The sequence below is a fragment of the Natator depressus genome, chromosome 1 (assembly GCF_965152275.1).
Source record: "Natator depressus isolate rNatDep1 chromosome 1, rNatDep2.hap1, whole genome shotgun sequence".
Lineage (NCBI taxonomy): Eukaryota > Metazoa > Chordata > Testudines > Cheloniidae > Natator > Natator depressus.
The window spans coordinates 121,339,550-121,362,248 of record NC_134234.1 but is presented as its reverse complement, the minus strand read 5'-3'; the positions used below and the strand labels follow the sequence as shown (position 1 = coordinate 121,362,248).

At 43.1% G+C, this 22,699-nt stretch overlaps 1 protein-coding gene across 2 annotated transcripts; it reads right to left on the bottom strand.

Annotated features, from left to right (window-relative positions):
- Positions 1-455: 455 nt before the first annotated feature.
- Positions 456-20,035, bottom strand: NIPA1 (NIPA magnesium transporter 1). 2 transcript variants are annotated; one of them, XM_074945404.1, is made up of 5 exons: positions 19,839-20,035; positions 12,967-13,014; positions 6,478-6,568; positions 5,030-5,190; positions 456-3,096 (listed from the first exon to the last, which is right to left on the bottom strand). In XM_074945404.1, exons 1-5 carry the CDS (start codon positions 19,999-20,001, stop codon positions 2,585-2,587), a joined length of 975 nt encoding a protein of 324 aa, XP_074801505.1. In that variant the 5' UTR covers positions 20,002-20,035; the 3' UTR covers positions 456-2,584. The 2 variants fall into 2 exon arrangements, with proteins under 2 accessions (XP_074801505.1, XP_074801514.1); XM_074945413.1 differs by lacking the exon at positions 12,967-13,014.
- Between the last annotated feature and the right edge of the window lie 2,664 nt (positions 20,036-22,699).

Here is a 22,699-nt window from a genome sequence, read left to right as displayed (position 1 = left end):
CTGTAACTATGAGAGCTAGCAACTGACTTTTCTTTTAAATCAAAAGCCAAGCGTCTCAAGTAGTCACATGACTCCAGTGAGCTGGGGTTTTAAAACAAAACACCAATTATTGAGTTAGCAACACCTCTAAATAACCAAGGTTTGCATTACCTACAGCTAGCCCACAAACTTAACTATGGGATACTGTTCTTGACCTCTTGTTACACACCAGGGGTCGGCAACCGGTGGCATGCAAGCTGATTTTTACTGGCACACTGCTGCCAGCCGGGGTCCCGGCCGCCGGCCCCACTCAGCCTGCTGCCTGCCTGGGTGAACGGAACCCCAGGTCGGCAGTGGGCTGAGCGGGGCCAGCGGCCGGGACCCCAGCTGGCAAGAGCCAGCGGCCAGAACCCCAGACTGGCAGCAGGGGAGCCGCTGCCAGTCTGGGGTTCTATCTGCCACCCCGCTTAGCCCGCTGATGATCTAGGGTTCCAGCCACCGGCCCCTTGCCAGCCAGGGTCCTGGCCATCGGCCCCGCTCAGCCTGCTGCCAGCCTAGGATACCAGCCGCTGGCTCTGCTCACCTCACTGCTGGTCTAGGGTTCCAGCCGCCCAGCCCCCTGCCAGCTGGGGTCCTGGCCACCGGCCCTGCTCAGCCCCCTGCCAGTCTGGGGTTCTGTCGCGGGCCCCTGTAAATGTAAAATTTATTACTGGCACGCGAAACCTTAAATTAATGAAGACTTGGCACACCACTTCTCAAAGGTTGCCGACCCCTGTTATAGACTGACATCTGTAACCTTCTCAAATGGTGTCTGGTGACCCCCCGTTTTGTCTCATGAGAGATTCTGGACTGCCAGGTGTTCAGTAATTATATGCTACACAAATCTACTTTTATCTCCAAATTTAAAACAAAAGAATTTCTCTCTCACTTATTTTCAAGCTTTTGGTACACTCTTCCAATGACATTATGTATATAATGATCACTGATTACATTATACTATGAAAATTATTTTCACTCCAAGGACAAGATCAATACATCCTTCTGTGAATATCAGTAATTTCTCCTATTCTTTGACACATTCATATACTGTACTCCAGTCATCCAAACCAATTGTACCATGGCTTGGGCCACTTGCACAAGCCTTTAAAATACTGCTGCAGAACTATAACGCAGCTGTGAAATACTGGATCTGAATGCATGTGTACTGGGTTACTCAACTCCACCTTTCTAAAGGCCATAATCTTACCCATCCTTCTGAGTTAATGAAGAAATCTCACACCTGTACTTCTCACAAAAATTTTGCTCATAACAGTGCCAGTTCACAGCCTGATTTCATAATCAGCAATCTAATGACACATAAATCCATTTACTCATTATCCTGTTCTGAAGAACAATTTTGTCAATTAGCTACTTTATTAAATAGTTTCCTATATTCTGTTGTATAACTGGATTCTACATATACTGGATTGCTGTAAGTAGACCTCTTATCAGTTACTTCTCATTATGATTATAGATGTTCGCAGAAGCCACCAAAGCATCTCAGTATTGACTTCAGGCTTGGAAACCTTTCCAAAAATATTCTGACCTTTCTGTCTGCTTTACATGCTTATAATTTGAATACAGCCAAATATTACAGACAACAAAACTGGATTATTCTAACCTGTTACAAGGTCGCAGAAACAAACTCATTCAAATTAAGTGGTATTTTTAGATTACAAAGGCACTGGATAACCCACCATGTATACAGGAAGACTGTGCATCACGTCCTTCACCCTCTTCCTGTCCATGAACCATTAAAAGCTCTTGGATGAATGCTGTATGTCTTAATGCACTTAAAAGAGTTATGAATAAAATGTATACCTGTAATCTGGATGCTAGTTTCAGCTGGATCTGTGAGCTAGTTTCAGTTGGTAAGTAAGTAGTGCAAGCTTTTAAGGGTTAGATGCACTACTCTATACCAATGACTTAATTTAGAACTCCCCGCCTCCCCCAGTGCATTCACCTGTGTCAGTCCAAATTGCGGAGGCAGTTACTGTACAAAGGACAAACCTGTAGTCCACAATTCAAATCAACATTTTTTTCACAATTCACAGCCTGGACTGTGAACACATTGCTGTTTTAAGGAAATTAACAGAATTGTTCCATTTGCTTACAATTTTTTTTTAAAGGGCATACACCATTCATGAAAGGTGCTGGACTGAGTGCATTAGAAACTGATGTTCTCTATCCACAGAACGAGTACATCACAGGCAGTCTAATGTAAAGATTTCCTATACTGGCCTGCCAGAATGTCATCAAACCTTTTCTGGATAGACCACCTTTTAGGGGCAAGGAGATACATCAGTCTCTATGCTGATTCATTCCTTAGCCTTTCTGCTGAGACAGTCAGCAATGATACCAGTTAATGTCAACTTATTATGGTGATTTTGGGTATGTGGACAACTGTCCATTAAAATTGGATGGAGGCCACCAATTCATTTCACACAAGCTACCACTCTCTCAGAGGGTAACAACTGCCAATCTCAATCATACTGGAATCAGTTACCTAGAAATGGAAGGCTCTGTATCATTCCCTGAGCCATTCCAGTTCCCCTCAAATATGATTTTAATCTGTCTTTATATTAGGTTTATTCAAATCCCCAATATTGAAGTTGAACTCCTTGAAGACTTGTATAAGAACAATTCCAATGGATACAGTGGTGAATCCACAAGCCATCCCCAAGAAATCTACCACTCCCACGTTACTCCACTCCCTAAAAAGGATGGCTGAGGCCAGCAGGACTAAAGTGGTGAACACGACGTAGTAGATGGCACCAAACACAGATGAGTCAAAACATTCCAGTGCCTTATTGATATACTTGAACTGAATGATGATGCTACATCCTAACACTGCCAGAAGAACCAAACAGAGATACAAGGCTCTTTGACTTGATGGATTATTGTAAAAGATATCTTGAGCAGCCAGCCCAATGCCTTTTGTGCTGGGCACAGTGAAACTGCCCAACAGTGAGCAAATACTGATGTAAACCATGATATTAGTAGGTCCATGAGCTGGCGCTATCCAGAAGATAAGCAGGAGAAGCATGAGAAGTACTGTGCAGAGGTAGCCCACAAACACTGAAAAAACAAAGAAAAAAAAAAAGGTAATGGCTTGTTAATGACAAGGTAGAAACATTTGCCCCAGGATAATTTATTAGAAATATTTAAAGGCTCAGTCGTGAACCCCTGAACATGGTAACATATAAGGATATGTACACAAAGCTGAGGATTTCCTATCAAATAAAGAACAAAAGCCTTTGAAATTGGTTAGATCAATGTACAACTATGACAGTTGCTGCTCTTACCCTCTTTGTGCAAGTCAAATAATAATGTATGAATACCAACTGTTTCACACTGTCACTGGATTTAAAGTTTTTTTTAAAGCTGACATTATATTCCTATTAAAGTCCCCTATGAAGAATGGTTGTGATATAACCACATTCATCACTATGACCAAAGTACCTAAGCACATACTTAAGTCTCATTAAAGTCAATGGGATGAACAGGACACACTTCAATAGTTAATTTTGGTCTGGTTGGACTATTAAACACGCAACAATATTTCCTTTACTAACACTTTCAGGTACACTTTAGGTTTGAGTTTCAGTGAAACTGAAAATATTAAATAGTTCCCAATTTAGCTATTCTGAGAGAAAAATTGAAGTGGCTTAGGCATACATGAAGCACAGAGAGTATGCCAAACAACTATCACGTCAGGAACGGTTTAAAAGCAAGTCAGTCCAGTGAATAGGAGGAAAGAAAAGGAACTTCACAACATGTTTTATTGGCACCTGCATACATGCCTTCAGTGTGCCAAAGCAAACATCTATTTGAAACATAAGTAATGTATATGTGCACCATTTAAGACCTAATAGAATCTATTTGGCAGCAAGAAGTGCAAGGATTTTACCCACAAAGATTCAATTTTTGTCTAGAACCCCTTAAAATGAGCTCATGGAATTATAGTTTTGATTCTTTCCTTAAGAGGAAACTACATAAAACAGCTCTTCATCATTTTAGAAAACAGGTTACAAGTCCAACTTACAGCCAACTTGGTTTCATCACTTAAAAAAAGAAAATGTATTTGCAGTTCTTGACTTACCATGCAAATATGCAATGATTTTCATTGTAAGGAAAAACTGAAATGGAGAATTATTTCAAAGCACTAAAAAAAACAAAAAAACCCACCACTTTTGGGAAGTTACCATCTTGACAACTTTATTTCTTCTTTAGATCAGATCCTAGCCCTTGCTATGGCTACTCTGCGCCTCCTTGGTGTCACAAAGCAACTGCAACATCAGTTTACCAGCTAATAGAGGATTCCACCTGCATGGGAGAATCCTTAGGTGGTACAGAAGCTACTGTAGCTCCTATACCACTGTTCCCCATGTTCTCAACCCCTTGGCATAGGGGGGCATAACCAGCATGTTTCTATACCCCATTGAGCCCCAGTTTATAGAATGGTGCTTTGTGGCCAGAGGTAGTTGAATACATTAGAGCAGACTAACTTATGCCAATAACTGTCTGGCTCCTGGACAGCACCAGAAACAGGAAACTACAAACTCAGACAACCCAAGATCAGAGTCTTTGAATTTGTTGCTGGCCAGTTTCTAACTCAGGACAGTTTACTGCTTAATCCATGTTTTTTACTGCTTAATTTAGTTTTTTTAATTAATAGCCTCATGACAGATGCTGTCAAAAGGTACATTTTCAGAAGTGCCTGAGTCAAAGGAAGTTAGGCTCCTAACTCACCCAGGCCCTTTTTGAAAAAATCATATCTATAATTTCTCCTTTATACACCATGTTGTTGGCACACTCCGGGAATTCTATTACACTGAAGAGGTAGTTTTCATGTATAGAAACCATGATGGTGTGTCTCCTTTATACCGTATTTGCCTAGGAATGCAGAAGCCTTAATACCACTAACGTTGCTGCTTTGGGGAAGCAACTATTCCCTTCAAATAAGTGTTCCTGGACAATGCTATCATAATTTCGTAAGAGAACGAAGTACCTGGATTTGTAAGCTTCTCTTCAAGCTCAGCCTGAGTCGTTACACTCTCAGATTTTGGGGAATGAATTATGAGAACAACAGACCCAGCACAGCTCAGCAGACATCCCAACTTGCCGAGAATGTTGAGTTTTTCTTTCAGTAAGTAAGAAGCTAAAATGGACCTTTCACAAAGTGGAAGAAAATTAAAATTAATCTAAATTATTCAATCTCTTAATACACATCTCTCAGCTAGGGTATTACTTGCCAGCCCTTTGTTTACTTCCAAAAATAGTCTTCATGTAGCCCATTTACATGCTTCAGCCCTGACCCAAGACAGGGGAGGAAGGCAGAAAATAAATTCAGTCTTTATGTTCATTGAACCCTCAACCTCTTAGCTGAGAGCACAAGGGGGCCAGGCCAACTGTGAGGCAGACACCTATCCCACAGCCATCTGGTGGGAGACTACCAATCCATTTCACATGGGCCACAAGCAGTAAAGAGGTAGCAATGATTTTTGGTCACTAACACAACAGGCTGGATTCAAACAAGTAAATGGCCCAAACATACCAAAGACACTGTTCAACTCTGTGTTCAAGGCAAAGGAAGACCTGACACCAACCCCAAACATTCTGCAGCCTAAAGTAGATGATCAATGCAGTTCAGATGCATAATTAAGGCTCGGTTTTAGTCACAGGTATTTTTAGTAAAAGTCACGAACAGGTCACGGGCAGTAAACAAAAATTCACGGCCTGTGACCTGTCTTATTATCTATCCCTTTCTTAATGATTCCCAACATTCTGTTCGCTTTTTGATGGCCGCTGCACATTGAGTTGATGTTTTCAGAGAACAATCCACAATGATTCCAAGATCTCTTTCTTGAGTGGTAACAGCTAATATATACTCCATCATTTTATATGTATAGTTGGGATTATGTTTTCCAGTGTGCATTACTTTGCATTTATCAACACAGAATTTCATCTGCCATTTTGTTGCCCAGTCACCCAGTTTTGAGAGATCCTTTTGTAGCTCTTCACAGTCTGCCTGGGACTTAACTATCTTGACTAGTTTTTTATCATCTGCAAATTTTGCCACCTTACTGTTTACCCCTTTTTCCAGATCATTTATGAATATGTTGAACAGGACTGGGCCCAGTATAGACCCCTGGGGGACACCACTATTTACCTCTCTTTATCCTGAAAACTGATCATTTAACACTACAAACATGTGGTGCAATTTTGGTAATCTGTTTAAGTTGTTGATAATAGCTGACATTTAAACACTATTAATCTTTCTGGGCAAAGAACGTGTCAACTACGTTTATTACACTTCATTAAAACGTTAAAGGGAAAGCTAATATCCACAAGCATGATGTTTTCCTGATGGAACACCAATGGGTCACAGATTTTATTTAGAATCTATATTTTACTAGCAAGTAATTCAGCATTCAAATAAATGAATACAATTCTTACCCAAATGGAACGCCAAGAGCTCCTAGAGGAGTCACTAACACAGTTGGAACTGCAGTGTAGGCCAAGAAATTCCCAATTTGACCAAGTGCCACTGTTAAGAGAACCACAAAAGAGTACTTTAAATCCCTTAGTAAATAGGAATAATGAAAAGCTACTCAATACTGGCTCATAACTACTGACCTGACTGGAAGATGAACATTATTGAACTGTTTAGTTCTGCCCATAACTTTTCAGTTATACAAAAACTAAATTTTCCAGCTGTCTGATTTTTTAAATATTATTTTTAAATAAAGGCTGTTTGCAAAAGAGAAGGCACCAAGAGAGCATCGTCAATAATTCTGCTCATTAATGGTCTCTTCAATAATTTTTCATAATTAAGTAGGGAAGAGTCAAGAGACTGAGAATTTGAAACCCTGTCATGGGTTGCACTCAAATTTCCTGATGTAGGGAGCTCTGAATTTAGGCATCCCACGTTCTATATCAGGGGTCGGCAACCTTTGGCACACGGCCCATCAGGGTAATCCACTGACAAGCCATGAGATATTTTGTTTATGTTGACAGTCCACAGGCACTGTCGCCTGCAGCTCCCAGTGGGTGCGGTTTGCTGTTCCCAGCCAATGGGAGCTATGGGAAGTGGCGGCCAGCACGTCCTTGCAATAAGACAGCTTTGATATTAGTTATCAATAATAATAGACAAAAAAAGACTGAATGTGCAGTACAATATACTAGACAAAACTGGAATTTCAAGCTGTGGCCATTATTAGCACTTAAAATCAAATCATTTTAAGAAACCAAAGCTTTCTGCACTCTACTGTCAAATATCATCATCATTATACTACTACTTTATACTTAACTAGTGCTTTACATCTGCAAAGCACTACACAAACATTAATTCATTCACCACATAAGTTCACAGCTCAGTAAAGCCGAGGAACCTCATCAGGAACACTGAGGAAAGAAAAATTTACAAGATCATAGAATCATAGAATATCAGGGTTGGAAGGGACCCCAGAAGGTCATCTAGTCCAACCCCCTGCTTGAAGCAGGACCAATCCCCAACTAAATCATCCCAGCCAGGGCTTTGTCAAGCCTGACCTTAAAAACCTCTAAGGAAGGAGATTCTACCACCTCCCTAGGTAACGCATTCCAGTGTTTCACCACCCTCTTAGTGAAAAAGTTTTTCCTAATATCCAATCTAAACCTCCCCCATTGCAACTTGAGACCATTACTCCTCGTTCTGTCATCTGCTACCATTGAGAACAGTCTAGAGCCATCCTCTTTGGAACCCCCTTTCAGGTAGTTGAAAGCAGCTATCAAATCCCCCCTCATTCTTCTCTTCTGCAGACTAAACAATCCCAGCTCCCTCAGCCTCTCTTCATAAGTCATGTGCTCTAGACCCCTAATCATTTTTGTTGCCCTTCGCTGGACTCTCTCCAATTTATCCACATCCTTCTTGTAGTGTGGGGCCCAAAACTGGACACAGTACTCCAGATGAGGCCTCACCAGTGTCGAATAGAGGGGAACGATCACGTCCCTCGATCTGCTCGCTATGCCCCTACTTATACATCCCAAAATGCCATTGGCCTTCTTGGCAACAAGGGCACACTGTTGACTCATATCCAGCTTCTCGTCCACTGTCACCCCTAGGTCCTTTTCCGCAGAACTGCTGCCTAGCCATTCGGTCCCTAGTCTGTAGCGGTGCATTGGATTCTTCCGTCCTAAGTGCAGGACCCTGCACTTATCCTTATTGAACCTCATCAGATTTCTTTTGGCCCAATCCTCCAATTTGTCTAGGTCCTTCTGTATCCTATCCCTCCCCTCCAGCGTATCTACCACTTCTCCCAGTTTAGTATCATCTGCAAATTTGCTGAGAGTGCAATCCACACCATCCTCCAGATCATTTATGAAGATATTGAACAAAACCGGCCCCAGGACCGACCCCTGGGGCACTCCACTTGACACCGGCTGCCAACTAGACATGGAGCCATTGATCACTACCCGTTGAGCCCGACAATCTAGCCAGCTTTCTACCCACCTTATAGTGCATTCATCCAGCCCATACTTCCTTAACTTGCTGACAAGAATACTGTGGGAGACCGTGTCAAAAGCTTTGCTAAAGTCAAGAAACAATACATCCACTGCTTTCCCTTCATCCACAGAACCAGTAATCTCATCATAAAAGGCGATTAGATTAGTCAGGCATGACCTTCCCTTGGTGAATCCATGCTGACTGTTCCTGATCACTTTCCTCTCATGTAAGTGCTTCAGGATTGATTCTTTGAGGACCTGCTCCATGATTTTTCCAGGGACTGAGGTGAGGCTGACTGGCCTGTAGTTCCCAGGATCCTCCTTCTTCCCTTTTTTAAAGATTGGCACTACATTAGCCTTTTTCCAGTCATCCGGGACTTCCGGATGTGGAGTATGGTAGCATTATGCTGACTCAATTCACTGGTGTTTCCTGTGCATGTAATACTGAATCTAGTGAGGTAGCCAGCAGTCAGTCAGCCACATCTGTGAAGCCCAAGAGTTGGTCATGATCTTTTGCATGTGGTCTTTAGCTAGAACTGGATTATAGTCCCTCTAAGCTCTGATCTTTATTGAGCTCTCTCTCTCGTTTGTGTGCATGTGTTTTCAGCAAGCACATTCGGCAGCTCTGGCTTGGAGATATTCAGAGTTGAAGGGAAAGACCTTGAACTGAAGAGAGAGTATGCTGGATACACCATATCCTCCTTGGGACTCCCCACTGCTCAGTTGCTCAAATTAAAATTTGCTTTTTCATGGCTCAGATCCCTTGACTTCATGGCTGAGGTGGGTTGTCAGAGGCCTAGTAGCAGGGCCGTTCTTACCCATACGCAAAGCACGCAGCTGCTTAGGGCACCATGAAATTTGGGGCACCACATTTCCTGGTGCCCTGTGCAGCTGCGTGCTGCTCCAGCCCCTGGTCCAGCTCTTCCCCAGGCCCCCGCCCCTGCTCCACCCCAGCCCTGCCTCTTCCCACCCCTTCCCTGCCCCACCCCACCCCCACTTCCCTGAAGATTGCAGCCAGGCCCAACCCTGCACTCACGGCGTGGTAAGTGGAGCAACCCGGTCCCAGCCTGCTCCACTCCCCTGGCTCCCAGGCTTGGGGGTGGGGGGGGGGAACTGCCCCCCAGCACTCGCTGGCGGTGTGGCTGGGAGCCTGGGGAGCAGAACAGGCTGGGGCCGGGTCACTCCACTTCCCGCAGGAAGTGGCCAGCCAGCCCCCCCCCCCCGCCGAGTCCTGGGGCCAGCCCCCCCATCCCGCGGAGGCCTGGGACAGGGCCCCACACAGCCCTCCCCGCTCCCGCCCATGGAGGCCTGGGGGGCTGCGTAGGGCACCAAAATAGCTAGGGACGGCCCTGCCTAGTAGCGGTACAAAGAAAAATACATAAGTATCTCTGAAGTTCTACTCAAGTTATTATTCTTCACTATTTGTATCGTAGTGGCTCCTAGGAGCCCTAGTCACTGAACAAATACAGAACAAAGAGACGGTCTTTGTCCCAAAGAGTTTATAATCTAAATTGAATTAACTCCTCAAACAACTCAAGTCAATAATAATCTTGGCTATGTTTCAGTATGCCTGAGCCAACGCCTTTGCTTCCTCTGAGCAGAAAATGATGAGTCTGTTAGTTTTCTACATATGATTCAAGGAGCAGCACTTTGTGACTGAGGGCTGGTCTTCACTATGGTGCCGCCAGGGACCGATTTAGCGGGTCTAGTGAAGACCCGCTAAATCGATGGCAGAGCGCTCTCCACTCGACCCTGGTACTCCACCTCTCCAAGAAGAGTAAGGTAAGTCGACTGGAGAGCAGCACAGTGAAGACACTGCAATAAGTCGACCTAAGCTACGTCAACCTAACTACGTTATTCACACAGTTGGAGTAGCGTAACTTAGGTTGATATACCCCCATAGTGAAGACAAGCCCTATGTCCCACTACAGCCAATCTGTAGGGAGGCTCATTTCTGCTTGTAGTTTGCTTCTTACGTTGGAAACGGCAACATAATGTTTAAAATGACAGGTTTCAGAGTAGCAGCCATGTTAGTCTGTATTCGCAAAAAGAAAAGGAGGACTTGTGGCACCTTAGAGACTAACATTTATTTGAGCATACTGTAGCTCACGAAAGCTTATGCTCAAATAAATATGTTTAAAATGGTTGACCATCTTCTTGCAGACCACATACAGAGGTCTCATCAAGGCTATTTTTAAAAAAGTTTCTTTTGCTGGGCAAAGCACTCAAACGTTCACATTGCAAACACTGGGAACATGTGCAACACTTTCAGTCTTATCTTGGAAAACCACGTGTTTTCTTGGAAAACTCTCAGTAGCAGGGTGCCATTTATTGAGAACACTCAGAAATGCATCTTTTTATAGCTGTTACCACTTGCCTGCTGTTAAAAGCCTTGCACTGCAGAACTATCCATTCTTCTATTTATATGGATCCATCTCAGTAGTATTTGAGCTCTTCTTCTTTGAAGTCTGCAGTAATCCTGTGGATTCCACCACCAAAAAACCCACAGCTGGTGTTTTTTCTAGGTCTAGATGTTTACATTGAAATAATGGCTCTTATTTAACACTGTCACTTGCAAGTGAATTCACTCTTTTGTATCAGGGAACCAAGTTATTTAAATAAACCTTGTGGGAGGCAAACTGATAAGAGTCTCTGATGGTTTTGTTAGTCATCCAAAATCCCAAACCAGCCAATTTCTAATGTATAGGATATTAACTGCTGTAGTTTCCCCAAGGCATTGTGGATATTTATTAGATTCCAAAAAATCCACCCTTCTTTGGGTTCCACAGTTCTCTACCTGGCTCTTGCTGTTTGTGACTGTATTGAAATTCTGAATCCACAGCATTCTAATTCAGTGGTTCTCAACCAGGGGTACACGTACCCCTGGGGGTACTCAGAGGTATTCCAGGGGGTACATAAACTCATCTACATATTTGCCTAGTTTTACAACAGGCTACATAAAAAGCACTAACAAAATCCGTACAAACTAAAATTTCATACAATGACCTGTTTATACTGCTCTATATACTATTCACTGAAATGTAAGTACAATATTTATATTCCAATTGATTTATTTTATAATTATCTGGTAAAAATGAGAACATAAGCAATTTTTCAGTAATAGTATGCTGTGACACTTTTGTATTTTTAGGTCAGATTTTGTAAGCAAGTCATTTTTAAGTGAGGTGAAACTTGGGGGTACAGAAGACAGATCAGATTCCTGAAAGGGGTACAGTATTCTGGAAAGGTTGAGAGCCACTGTTCTAGTTAACACTTTCCATGGTGCTTTTATAAGCTGCTAGATGCTTAGTTTTGACATGCTAGCTGATGGATGTAGCCAACAGATCATTCTCTTGAGCAATTTTGGCTTCATAAAACTCAGTCAGTTGGCTTAATCAAGGTTACGCTGACACATTGAGAAAACCCTCTCTCTTTTTCTCACTCCTTCTGTCCAGATATTCAAAACGGAGGCCTCAAAAGAAATGAGCAGACAGGCTCATTTTAAACACTACAGAACAGAATTGCTACTGCGCCCAGCTTCCAGTGGTCAGAGTAGCAGGGCTGTCAGGGGTCTGATTACAGATTCCCAAATTCCATCCCAACCCAGATTAAAGCAGCATGGGTGGTAATCTGCAGACAGAGGAACCACTCTGCTGGCTTTACACTTGCTGCAGAAGACTTCCCCACACAGAGAGAATCCTCATCAAGGGACCTGGTGGTTTCCACTTCCTTTGCACCACTGGAATTGTGCAAGGGTGAGAATCTGCCTCTGTGGCTAAACAAGGAACACGACTGAAAGTCTAATGACTATTTGCGAGTTACATACATTGAAGGAACCCATATCACAGCAATTCTAATAGTCCCCAACAGATTATAGATTAGAGTACAAAGGTAGGATGCCATCTTTCCCACTAACTGAACTGAGAACAGAACATGCTAACTACTCTGTACCTTTTCTTGGATCTTTTTGATATCACCAATCCATTCAGAGTAATCAGCGAGACTACTTGTGAGAGTGAGGGTCACAGAGGTCTGTATTCATCTCATACTCAGCAATGCCCAAGGACTCACCAGCCTACTTTTTGCAGTAGAGTGACAAAAAGATACTGTAGCTAGAAATGACAAAATACTAAAAGGTAAAAGTTGGCTGAGGGTTTTTTGATCTAAAAATTAACCTCGAATAAATAAGCCCTTATGGTATGAAATTACAATTTCTTATTTAACTGCCTTTTAAAAAATTGAGCTTACTATCACAATTCCTGGATGCATCACAGGTACAGTTACTGTGTGAGTGCTAATAATTTCCATATCGAAGGCTTCTTACATTTTGGTAGAAAGATAACTCTGTGAAGGCTAATAAGCTGTGCTAAAATCAACACTACAATATATAATAGGCTATTTAAAATCCAATCAACTATGCTATTCCATTCTTTACATTATCTTACAACATAAGATACTTACTTGCAATAGTACCAGACCACCATACTATATCTGTTAAATATGAAGTACCTGGAAAAGGCAACATGGGAAAAGAGTGGATGAATTCTACTGGAAAAAATATAAAAGAGCAACATTAAAGCTAAGCTAAGAAATCATTTTCATGCACACTCGCACGCAGTTGTAAGGACATTAGAAAAAAAACTATGATGGTAGCTCCAATCTAGCCTAACTAATCCTGGTACACTTTCTCAATGCATCTGATCATTAGAAATTCAATTTCAAATGCTTACAAAATATCCTCATCCTATATAAAAGGAAGCCTTGAAATATCCACAAACGTTTCTGAAGATTCTATTCACCATATATGTTAGACTCATTACCAGGACATAGTGTGATCTTTCAGAAAATCTGGCCTAAGAGACAAAAAATAATTTCTACAAGCCACTTGGACTGGGACAAATTTAAGACACTTACAGAGAAATCAGAGATGTTTGGGTGTGGACTTTTGGCAAGCCCTTAGTCTCCTGTGGCTACGTGATCTAGGCCTTCTCCGGGATGTGAACATGTTACATTTCAAAGACATGGGTGAAAACTCCAGACTACCAATTTAGCTGCCTACCAATTTTGAGACTGTATATTTTCATTATATTATCAGAAATTGTTATGAATTTTTCATCTCCTATTTTACCTCAGACTTTTAATGTGGAATTTACTAGGGAGTTGTGATATTCTTAAAACTTGACTAAAAGAAAGGCATGATTTTTCAGGACACACTTCACAAATCATGAGTTTTATTTTCCTATTGGAGAATCCTAAAGAAAATCAATATAAAAAAGTTATAAAAGTCCAAGGTCCATTATGAGTTACAATAAGTCCTGGACCAGAGCAAAAAATAGAAAACAATGTTAAAATAAATGAATGCCTGTCGAAAATACTACTAAATAATGTAAGGTCTAATATCATGCAGACCATCAAGGCTAGACACCAGGAAAACTCTCAAGGAGAGTAACGTTTGTGTTTATCTGCGGTAGTCTGCAAGGTGTCAGACATTAACATCACATTATTCTGGTTATTTCCTGCTCGTATGCCCACACTTCAGTTCTGTTCTTACTTTAGCAGATGCTCTCTTATGAATTGCTAGAAATCGAACCAACGTTGTACTCATCAACTGAAAGTTCAGAATCCCAAATAGCATAAAGCAATAACCTTTAACTCTAGGAACTCCTTGAATAATGGTTGCTAAAACCACATCAGAATTGAAATGGGAGAAAAAATTATGACAGTAAGCAGTATGATCAGCTTTTGAGTGGGTGTCTAATTTATCAGATTACATTTCTGTTATTGCAAATAAAATAAAAATGTCTCAATAGTTGTACAAATTACACAAAATATCATCACTAGTAAACTAACTTCATAAAATATTTGTCCCCCTACTGCTGTTTCCTCTCCAAGCACAATCTGATACTATCTCACGGATTCAATTCACTAGTGTAGCAAAAGCTTGAAGAGGCAAGTTAAGTACCAGGCTGTCAATTATGGACCTAATGCAAAGCCTACTGAAATCAGTGGAAAGACACAATGAGCTTTGGATCATGCCCTGTGTTAGTTCTGACTTCCACATTCAAGCTATACTGGCCCAATATATTAAAATGGAGAAAACACTGGCCTAGTAGTATCTTTTAGGATTCCACATCTCATATTTTCACGACTTAATTTTGCTGGGCTTTTGTAGCTCCCTCTTGTATATAGCAATTAGGAAATGCTGTCCTCAGTAGCTTGGCACTCAGATTTTGCCAAGAAAAAACATAATGGAGATACAAGTAACTTTTCTATATATTTTGTGACATTAACGTTATTTTACATATTAGACATTCAACTACCCACACTGAAAAAAGTTAAATTATGTGAATTTGACAGTTCAAGACTTTAGCATAATTCTTGAAATGGTTAGATCCCATGGTTAGGTCGCAGCTACACAGCAAAACAGAAATTTGATTTACTTATGCTGGGGACAACAGTGTTGTAACTAAGTTACTCCTGAAATGTGTTTGTTGTATAAATATCACTTGTGTATGAAAACAAACAAAACAAAACAAAAAACACAAAGAACCCAACAAAAATTACAACTTTCTTTAGGGGGAAAAAAACGTGTGTTTACAAAGCATACTCCTGGAGGAATTCTGCACCACTGCGCATGTGCAGAATTCATGTCCCCCACAGATTTCTTTGCTTCCCCACAGAAAAATGACTTTCTGACAGCGAAGCACAGGGAAGCTGCAGAGCAGTCAGACACCACTTCCTAGCAGCGCAAGTACAATGTTTCAGGCACCCAGAGCAGCCAGTGAAGAGGTAAATCACCGCAGGGCTGGGGATACCCCAGCCAGTGGCTCCTACCCTGAGCCGGGATCAGCTGCTAGTCCCAGCTGGGCTAGAGGCAGGAGAGGGTGCGACTTCTTCCTCCCCAGCAAGGAGTGGCTGGGGATGTGTCAGATCCACCCCAGAAACCTGCCCCAGCTGCAGGAAGCTCAGCATCCTCTCCTGCTTCCTGCCCCCATTGCTCCTCAGCCACAGGGTCACTGTACAGGGAGCTGCTCCCCCATCCGCCCAACCCCCGTGCATCTGGACCTCCCATACCCAGACACCCCTGCCAAGTCTCACCCCATTTGCCCATATTCCCCCTAGCCTTCCATACGCGAACCCCACCCCCCTGAATCTCAACCCCTGCATCTGGAGCCCCCTGCATCCGGAGCCCCCTGCATCCAGATCCCCAACTCTGCACCTAGACCACCCCCACTGAGCTCCCTGCATTCAAACCCCCACCCTGAAAAGCCCCACCCCCCTGCACCCCCTACATCCAGACCCTCACACCACTGACCCCAATTAGCTGCACCCAGACCCCCACCCCACCAAGTCCCACTTCCCCAGCACCCAGATGCCCCTTCTGAGACCCCACACCCAGGCCCCTTCGCTGAGCTCCAACCACCTTCACCTGGAAGCCCCTGCAGTCACATTGCCCCTGCCCCTGGAAACCGCCCCGCCCACCCGCAAGCCTCTGTGCATCCAGATCCCCCCACACCTAGACCCTCCACTGAGCTGCCTGCACCCAGATTGTCCCACACAGAATCCTCTCACCCCACACTGAGCCACTCCACTCTTGGATCCTGCCTGGTTGAGCCTTCCTGCCCCACACCTGTTGTGCCTGGTGCAGAGGGGCAGGACCCCAGGGTGTTTCTGGGGCATACCCAGGGCTTGTGCTGTGTCAGGGTTGGGTGCAGCCTCACCACTGAGTCCATGTCCCGGGGTTGAGGAGGCTGCAGTGTGATCTCCCACCTTCGTACAGCCAATAGCCTGTGCTCCCCACTGCCACGCTGGAGCCTCTGCATTTATTTATTGACAAATAAAACTTGCAGAATTTTAAAATATTGTGTGCAGATTTTTTGGCACAGGATGCCCTCAGGAGTAAAAACAGCAGTATGTACAGGGCCTTAAAATGTCACACAATGCTGCAGTTGTGGAAAATGCAAAATAAACTTGTTGGATCATGCTGTCAGCTGGTAGTAATGCAGTTGAAAGTTGTTTGTTATGCATGAAAGAGTCCATCACGAACACATTAGACACAGCATGATCTTGAAATGTGAGCTGGTCCTAGACCAGTAATATAAAAAAATTCTGGAGGTCATATCTAACATGTTCTGGTAATTTGAATAGAGATTCCACAAGAGCTCCCTACATATATATACAAATACAAAAAGAATGACTGCTGCAAGAAACATGTAACTGATTACAGTGCAACACAGAGTCTATGAGTTTCCTCTTGAAATCATTCCAAAGCAAGGATTTAGGGGGGGGGGGGGGGAAAGACAAATTTTGCTATTTCTCACAGATAAATTCAAAGCACAAAAACTCTGTTAGCAAAATAGTATCATGCTTTAGAAAACTGACTTCAGAACACACAAAAAATGACAAATTGTGAATTTGTAACAATCATGTTGATTTGTCAGAAACATTTAAGTGGGCAGCACAGTGAGCTACTGCTCTACATTTTTACCTTAGGAATCCAACTCCACATTAAGGCTTACAGTTATATAATAAAGAAAAACGTTTGGTGGTTTTATAATACTTGGTGGGCATTTCTCCATAAAACAAGATAACCACATAATTCAGCATAATTGGTAATGTGTCCTTATGAGAGAACCAGAACAAAGAGGGGGTACAAATAAAGTTAGCTGGAAGTTGAAACTAGACAAATTAAAACTGGAAATAAGGCATAAATTTGAATGGTGAGAGTAATTAACCATTAGAAAAATGTATCAAGGGTCCTGGTGGGTTCTCCCTTACTGACAATTTTTAATTCTAGATGGGATGTTTTCTAAAAGATCTGCTGTAGGAATTATTTTAGGGACATTTTATGGCCTGTGTTATACAGAAGGTCAGACTAGATGATCACATGGTCCCTTCTGGTCTTGGAATCTATGAAAGAATAAAATGGAGATGCATTGGTACAACTTTATGGAAAGAGTTTTTACATCTTTCTCTAGCTAATAACAGAACTCTCTTATCAAACGTACATGAAATATTGCAAAATAAATATTTGTTTTTAAATCAGATGATCAGTGGTGCTGCAGTATTTCACAAAGCAGAAGTACATTGATGACTATGCCTAACTCCTCTTGACTGTTTCAGTTTGACTTCACATCTGGATTTTGTTATTTATTTCTTGCTATTCACTCCAACCATTGACCTCTGATATAAAAATATTTTAACTTTATGGGTGAACATTGAAACCAATTCATCATGTGACTATCCACAATCAGAGAAGTTTCACGGGCTGTATTTTACAATCAAGTTTGCTCAGGCAGCAGGACTGAATAAATTTCGTAACAGGACTGGAAGCAGATTCAAATAAAGAATGTCAGTTCCCTAACTGCATGGATTTTTTTCCATGTAGAGTACCTTCTCCATCCACCCTAATTGCTCCCAAAGGAAGAGCATGAAAGCCCTTGCTGGTGCTTTATGCTTTGAATAGCTGATATAGGATGGCTACAAGTTGGGTGAAAAACCTCAGTAATTTAATGTCCAGGTGACAGTTAAAGTCCTGACAGAGAGCGATGGGTTCCCAAATTACTTTCAGTAAAAGGCTGGGGGTTTATATTTCTTCCCCTATCTAGAGTCAAAAGGTGGGTGAGGTACTGTAATATGTTTTACTGAAAGAGACAAGCTTTCGAGCCACACAAAACTCTTCTTCAGGTCTGGGAAATGTACTCCCAGAGCAGCACAGCTAAATATGGTGGAATGGACTGTTTAGCATAAGTAATCAGCACATATTCTAAGGGACCATTCAAGATAGAATCCACGAGGACCAACAGGTCAGTTATAGAGCAATTGCTTTGTGAAAAGTGTTCATCCTAAGGTCATAGGGTGTTTTTGTTTATCATTTTCCCGTGTAAATTCATTTGAGAGTATAGGGATTGTCTGGTTTCACCAAGATAGTTATTACGGCATTTAGTGCACAGGATGAACTATACCATGTTGTGATATACCATGGTTCTTGAAAGGTGTGTTGTGGGGGAATGTTGATCATTGCAGCAGTGGAATTATGTCTGCACAAAGCAATCACTCTATGTCAGACCTATCAGTCTTCATCACCAAAGGAAACCTACACAACACATTCAAAAGATGAGCCTGGGAGCTTAAATTCAAAACTCTTCTAAGACACTAAAAATCACGGACTGAATAGAGACACTGGATTTATGGCTTGTTACAAAAGTCTGTAACCCACTAAGCCCCTCTTTTTGTCTTATGACTGCAGAGGTGTTAAGGGTCCACTCTCCTTTAAAACATGTGTTAACTACTTATGCTAAACAATCTGTTCCACTTGCATTTAGCCATAGGAGTACCTTTCCAGACCTGAAGAAGAGCTTTATAGGGCTCAAAAACTTGTCTCTCACTAACAGAAATTGGTTCAGTAAAAGATATTACCTCACCCATCTTGTCCTTCTAATATCCAAAGAGCGACAGGACTACAGCTGCACTGCATGTAACAACAGAACTTAACTAGAGTCCACAGATTTGTTTTTGACAGACTAGAAAAGAACCCAAACTTCTCTATCTGGATAGAAGGCTGTTTTCTTCCTCTCCCACACCATTCCCATGATTTTACGATCGTTCTGTAGGTTCAGTATAGCCAAACTACTCAGCAGATCCACTGGGCCCTTTCCTTTCCCTCTTTAGCCAGTGGCCAGCAATAACTCAGATCATAGGACCGGCGCTCCAGCTAATTTCTTTTTTTTAAAGTTTCTTACTGATTCCTTGGAGCAATCAGATTAAGACGAGTGCAGAGACAAGGAAAATGGGCAGGGAAGGTTGAAAGGAAAGAACGTGAAGGTCAAGGACTATGGTGAAGAGTTTAAGTAACAGGGAGGCCAGATCTGTTCTACAGTAGCCACACCGGCTGAAACCGTCTTGCTCTCCGCTCTAAAGCAGTGCGGCAGCATGAGACATAGCGTCGCGTCCCGTCCCCCACATGCACCGAGCACCTCAGCCCGCCCCACAAGCTATTTGAAGGGGCTGAGAGCCTCCCCCACAGGTTATCTGGAGGGAGGGAGCAGAAAAGGCCCCCTCCCTTGGCGGGGGGGGCAAAGGCTGCCTCTGGCGGCGGGAGATGCTCTAGAAGGGGGAAATGCATGAGGCTGCAAGGGCTACCGTGTGCGCCGGAGGGGCTACCCCGTCTGCAGCGGGGTGGCTACCAGCCGGGCAGGGGCTGACCCTCTCCCCGGGCTGTGAGGGAGACATCCGGGGAGGGGGTGGGAATGCAAAACGTTAAGGCGGGGGCTGGCTTTTTCGGGGAGGGGGGGAAATCAGGGGGGTGCCGGGCGGCGCCGCAGCCCCCGTACCTCGTCCTCTCGCCCTCACGATCCCTTTCTTCTGCAGCACGAAGGTGGAACCGTTCACCAGGCTGGAGACCACGGCCACGCTCAAGCCCAGGGAGACGGCGGCGGGGCCGGGGCTCTGCGCGGCCCCTTCCGCCCCCGCGGCTGCACCCACCGGCATCCTCATGCCCGGCAGCACCGCAGCGCTCGCGTCCCTCCCGCCGGCCCGCAACCGGCCGCACCAGCCGCCGCTCTGCGGGACCCGCCCCGAGCCGCACAGGCCCCACCCCCGGCCACCGCGGCCGCGGGGCGGAGCTCAGGGGCCTCTGGCAGCCGAGCCGCCGCAGTGGCTGCCGCGCCTTACGCCACCTCCCTTCCCCCGCGGCCCGAGGCGGCGAGGGAGGGGAGATGCCCCCTGGTAGCCGCTTTCCCTGAGGCGGCGGCCGCAAGTCCTGTCCGCAGACGCGCTAGGACCCTGGCGCCGCATTGCGCCGCGGCCCCACAGCGGAGTTGCATTATGACATCATGCCTGCAGCCTATTGTCATGTATGGCGTCACACAGCGCTGGAATGTGGCGCAGCGTCGCCACGTCATGGTGCGGAGCAGCCGCCAAACCTCATGACGTAATGGTGTACTGGACCCGCTTCTGTTGGTGCCAGAGGCCAGCTTTGGAGCTACAGGAAGCTCTTTGGGTCTGAAAGAAGAGCTCTGTGTAGCTCCAAAATTTGTTCTTTTTCACCACCCGAAGTTGGTCCAGTATAAAATATTACCTCACCCACCTTGTGTCTTTATATCCTGGGACCACCACTGCTACAACACTGTCATCAAGTCAAATCTGCATCTAGACTCTTAGGTCGGTGTTCATCGCCTGAGCACCTGAACACTACTCCCCTGTTAAAAAAAGACAGTGTCCCCCTCTCCTCCTTCACAGAAGGTTGGCATAAAATGCGTGACTAGAATTAAGGATGTTAAAGTTTTGTTTGCACACTGTAATTTTGAGGCCAGTGTCATGACACATTGATGCACCCAGGAAGCCTGACTTATGCAGTGGGAATCTCAGAATTATGTGTGCTGCTCCAATAAACCCTCTTCCTCACTTCCATCCAGATCCAGTCTAATGTAAGCAGTGTAGAATTGTTTATTTTTGTGTTAAATTCAATTTGCTTTCTCATCCTAAAACTTTTCAGTGTGCTGTAGTTTTTTGAAAGGAAGGGAAAACTACACAGAAAATCACTCTCCCTGTAATGTTGTTGATGTGCTCCTTCTGTTCAGGCCCTTCCCTGGCCTTTCAAATTGACAATCTTGTAGCAGGCTGAAGTCTGACATTTGCTTTTAATGGAAGGTGTTACAGTAATACAAATAATAGTAACTTCTGACACCATCTCATCTGACCAGGGTAAAGAATCATAGAAATCACCTTTAGAGGTCAACTCACTGGCAGTTACAACAGTTGTTGGCCAATGAGTGCTGGGGTTACTCTTGAGTATACACAATGCCTTTGTTTTTTGTTTCTCCATTCACATAACAATAGCAATCTGCACATTTTAATAAACCAGTAACAGTATTTTTTCAACTAATGTGACATTTATTTTAAAAGAGATTGGTACACTGCAAGAAATCACATCACAAAATGCAAAGCTGTATAAAAATTCAATGAAATAGCTAGACTTCTAGGTTAAAATTGTCTTAGTAGGCAGGATGTTTATTATTCTATGGCTTATATGTTATTCATCAGTCTTGATCAAATTTCCCATGCAAATAAATGTCCCTTTTGTGTGTCATGGATTTCAACATGACAGATATATTTTAGTAACATGACTGAGACTGTCAGGTTAAATTTGGCTTTATTTTGTGCAATGCATTAGATGTCTAATTAACATTCCTTGGCTTTAATTGGAAGTCTCTGGTCATGGTATTTGGGTCCTAGTAGACACAATATTGTGAGTGATGATGGACTGAATCTTCAGGTTTCTTCCTCAGGTCTGGTTTTATTTTGGCTACTACATTTCCTAGGTCAGGTTTTGTGTTTCTCACACCTGGGCTACAGTTCATAAAGAACCAGCTATTTACTTGACAAGAAGACTGGACACACTAACATACAAACAAGTACCTTAGAAGCAAACTACATCTGACAGAACCAAACACAAATTGCAAGAAGTATTTTTAAATACTCTTTGTCTCAAGACAGTTTCTTCTCAGATAAGGTTGAATACCTAGTAGCTATATTTCACTATGCTATAACAATTATTTCAGCCTGTCTAGAAATAAGCTTTCAGAAGCTTTCTTAAAGTTCTCCTTCTTTATGAGATTCATTCTCTCTTAAATCACAGAAATAATAATTTGCTATCTTAACTTTTCTTTTGGACTTCCTGTGCCTAATTTCAGTATTGCCAACTCCACAAGTTTGAAAATTATGAGTCAGGCCACTGCAACCATGAGATTGGCCCCCAAAATCATGAGATTGAATAGTATTTTTTGACCTATCATCTGATTTTTCTTAATTGTCTCTGCCCACCCCAATATATGCTTGATAATGACAGTGTCTTTCAGTTACATAGCAAGTAAGGTGATTTTGGCTCACACCCCAGGAGCTCTCACTAGAGGATCTGTGACAGAATGTACCCCTGTACTCACATCCTACTATTGAAATAATCATTGTACAAAATATGCCCTCTAAGATATCATTTGAAAACTCATAATTTGCGGGTCTCTATGGTCCTGATAAAATGGGTGGCAATATTGTATGTGAAGTTACAAGATTCCACTGTATGGTGTTATTAACACATGCTCCAAACTGAGGTTGGGAAACAGGTCTGTCTCAGACAAAGAAATGTGTGCTCTTTTTAATTTGCATTTAAGCAATAAACAGAATCATTAAGCAGGAA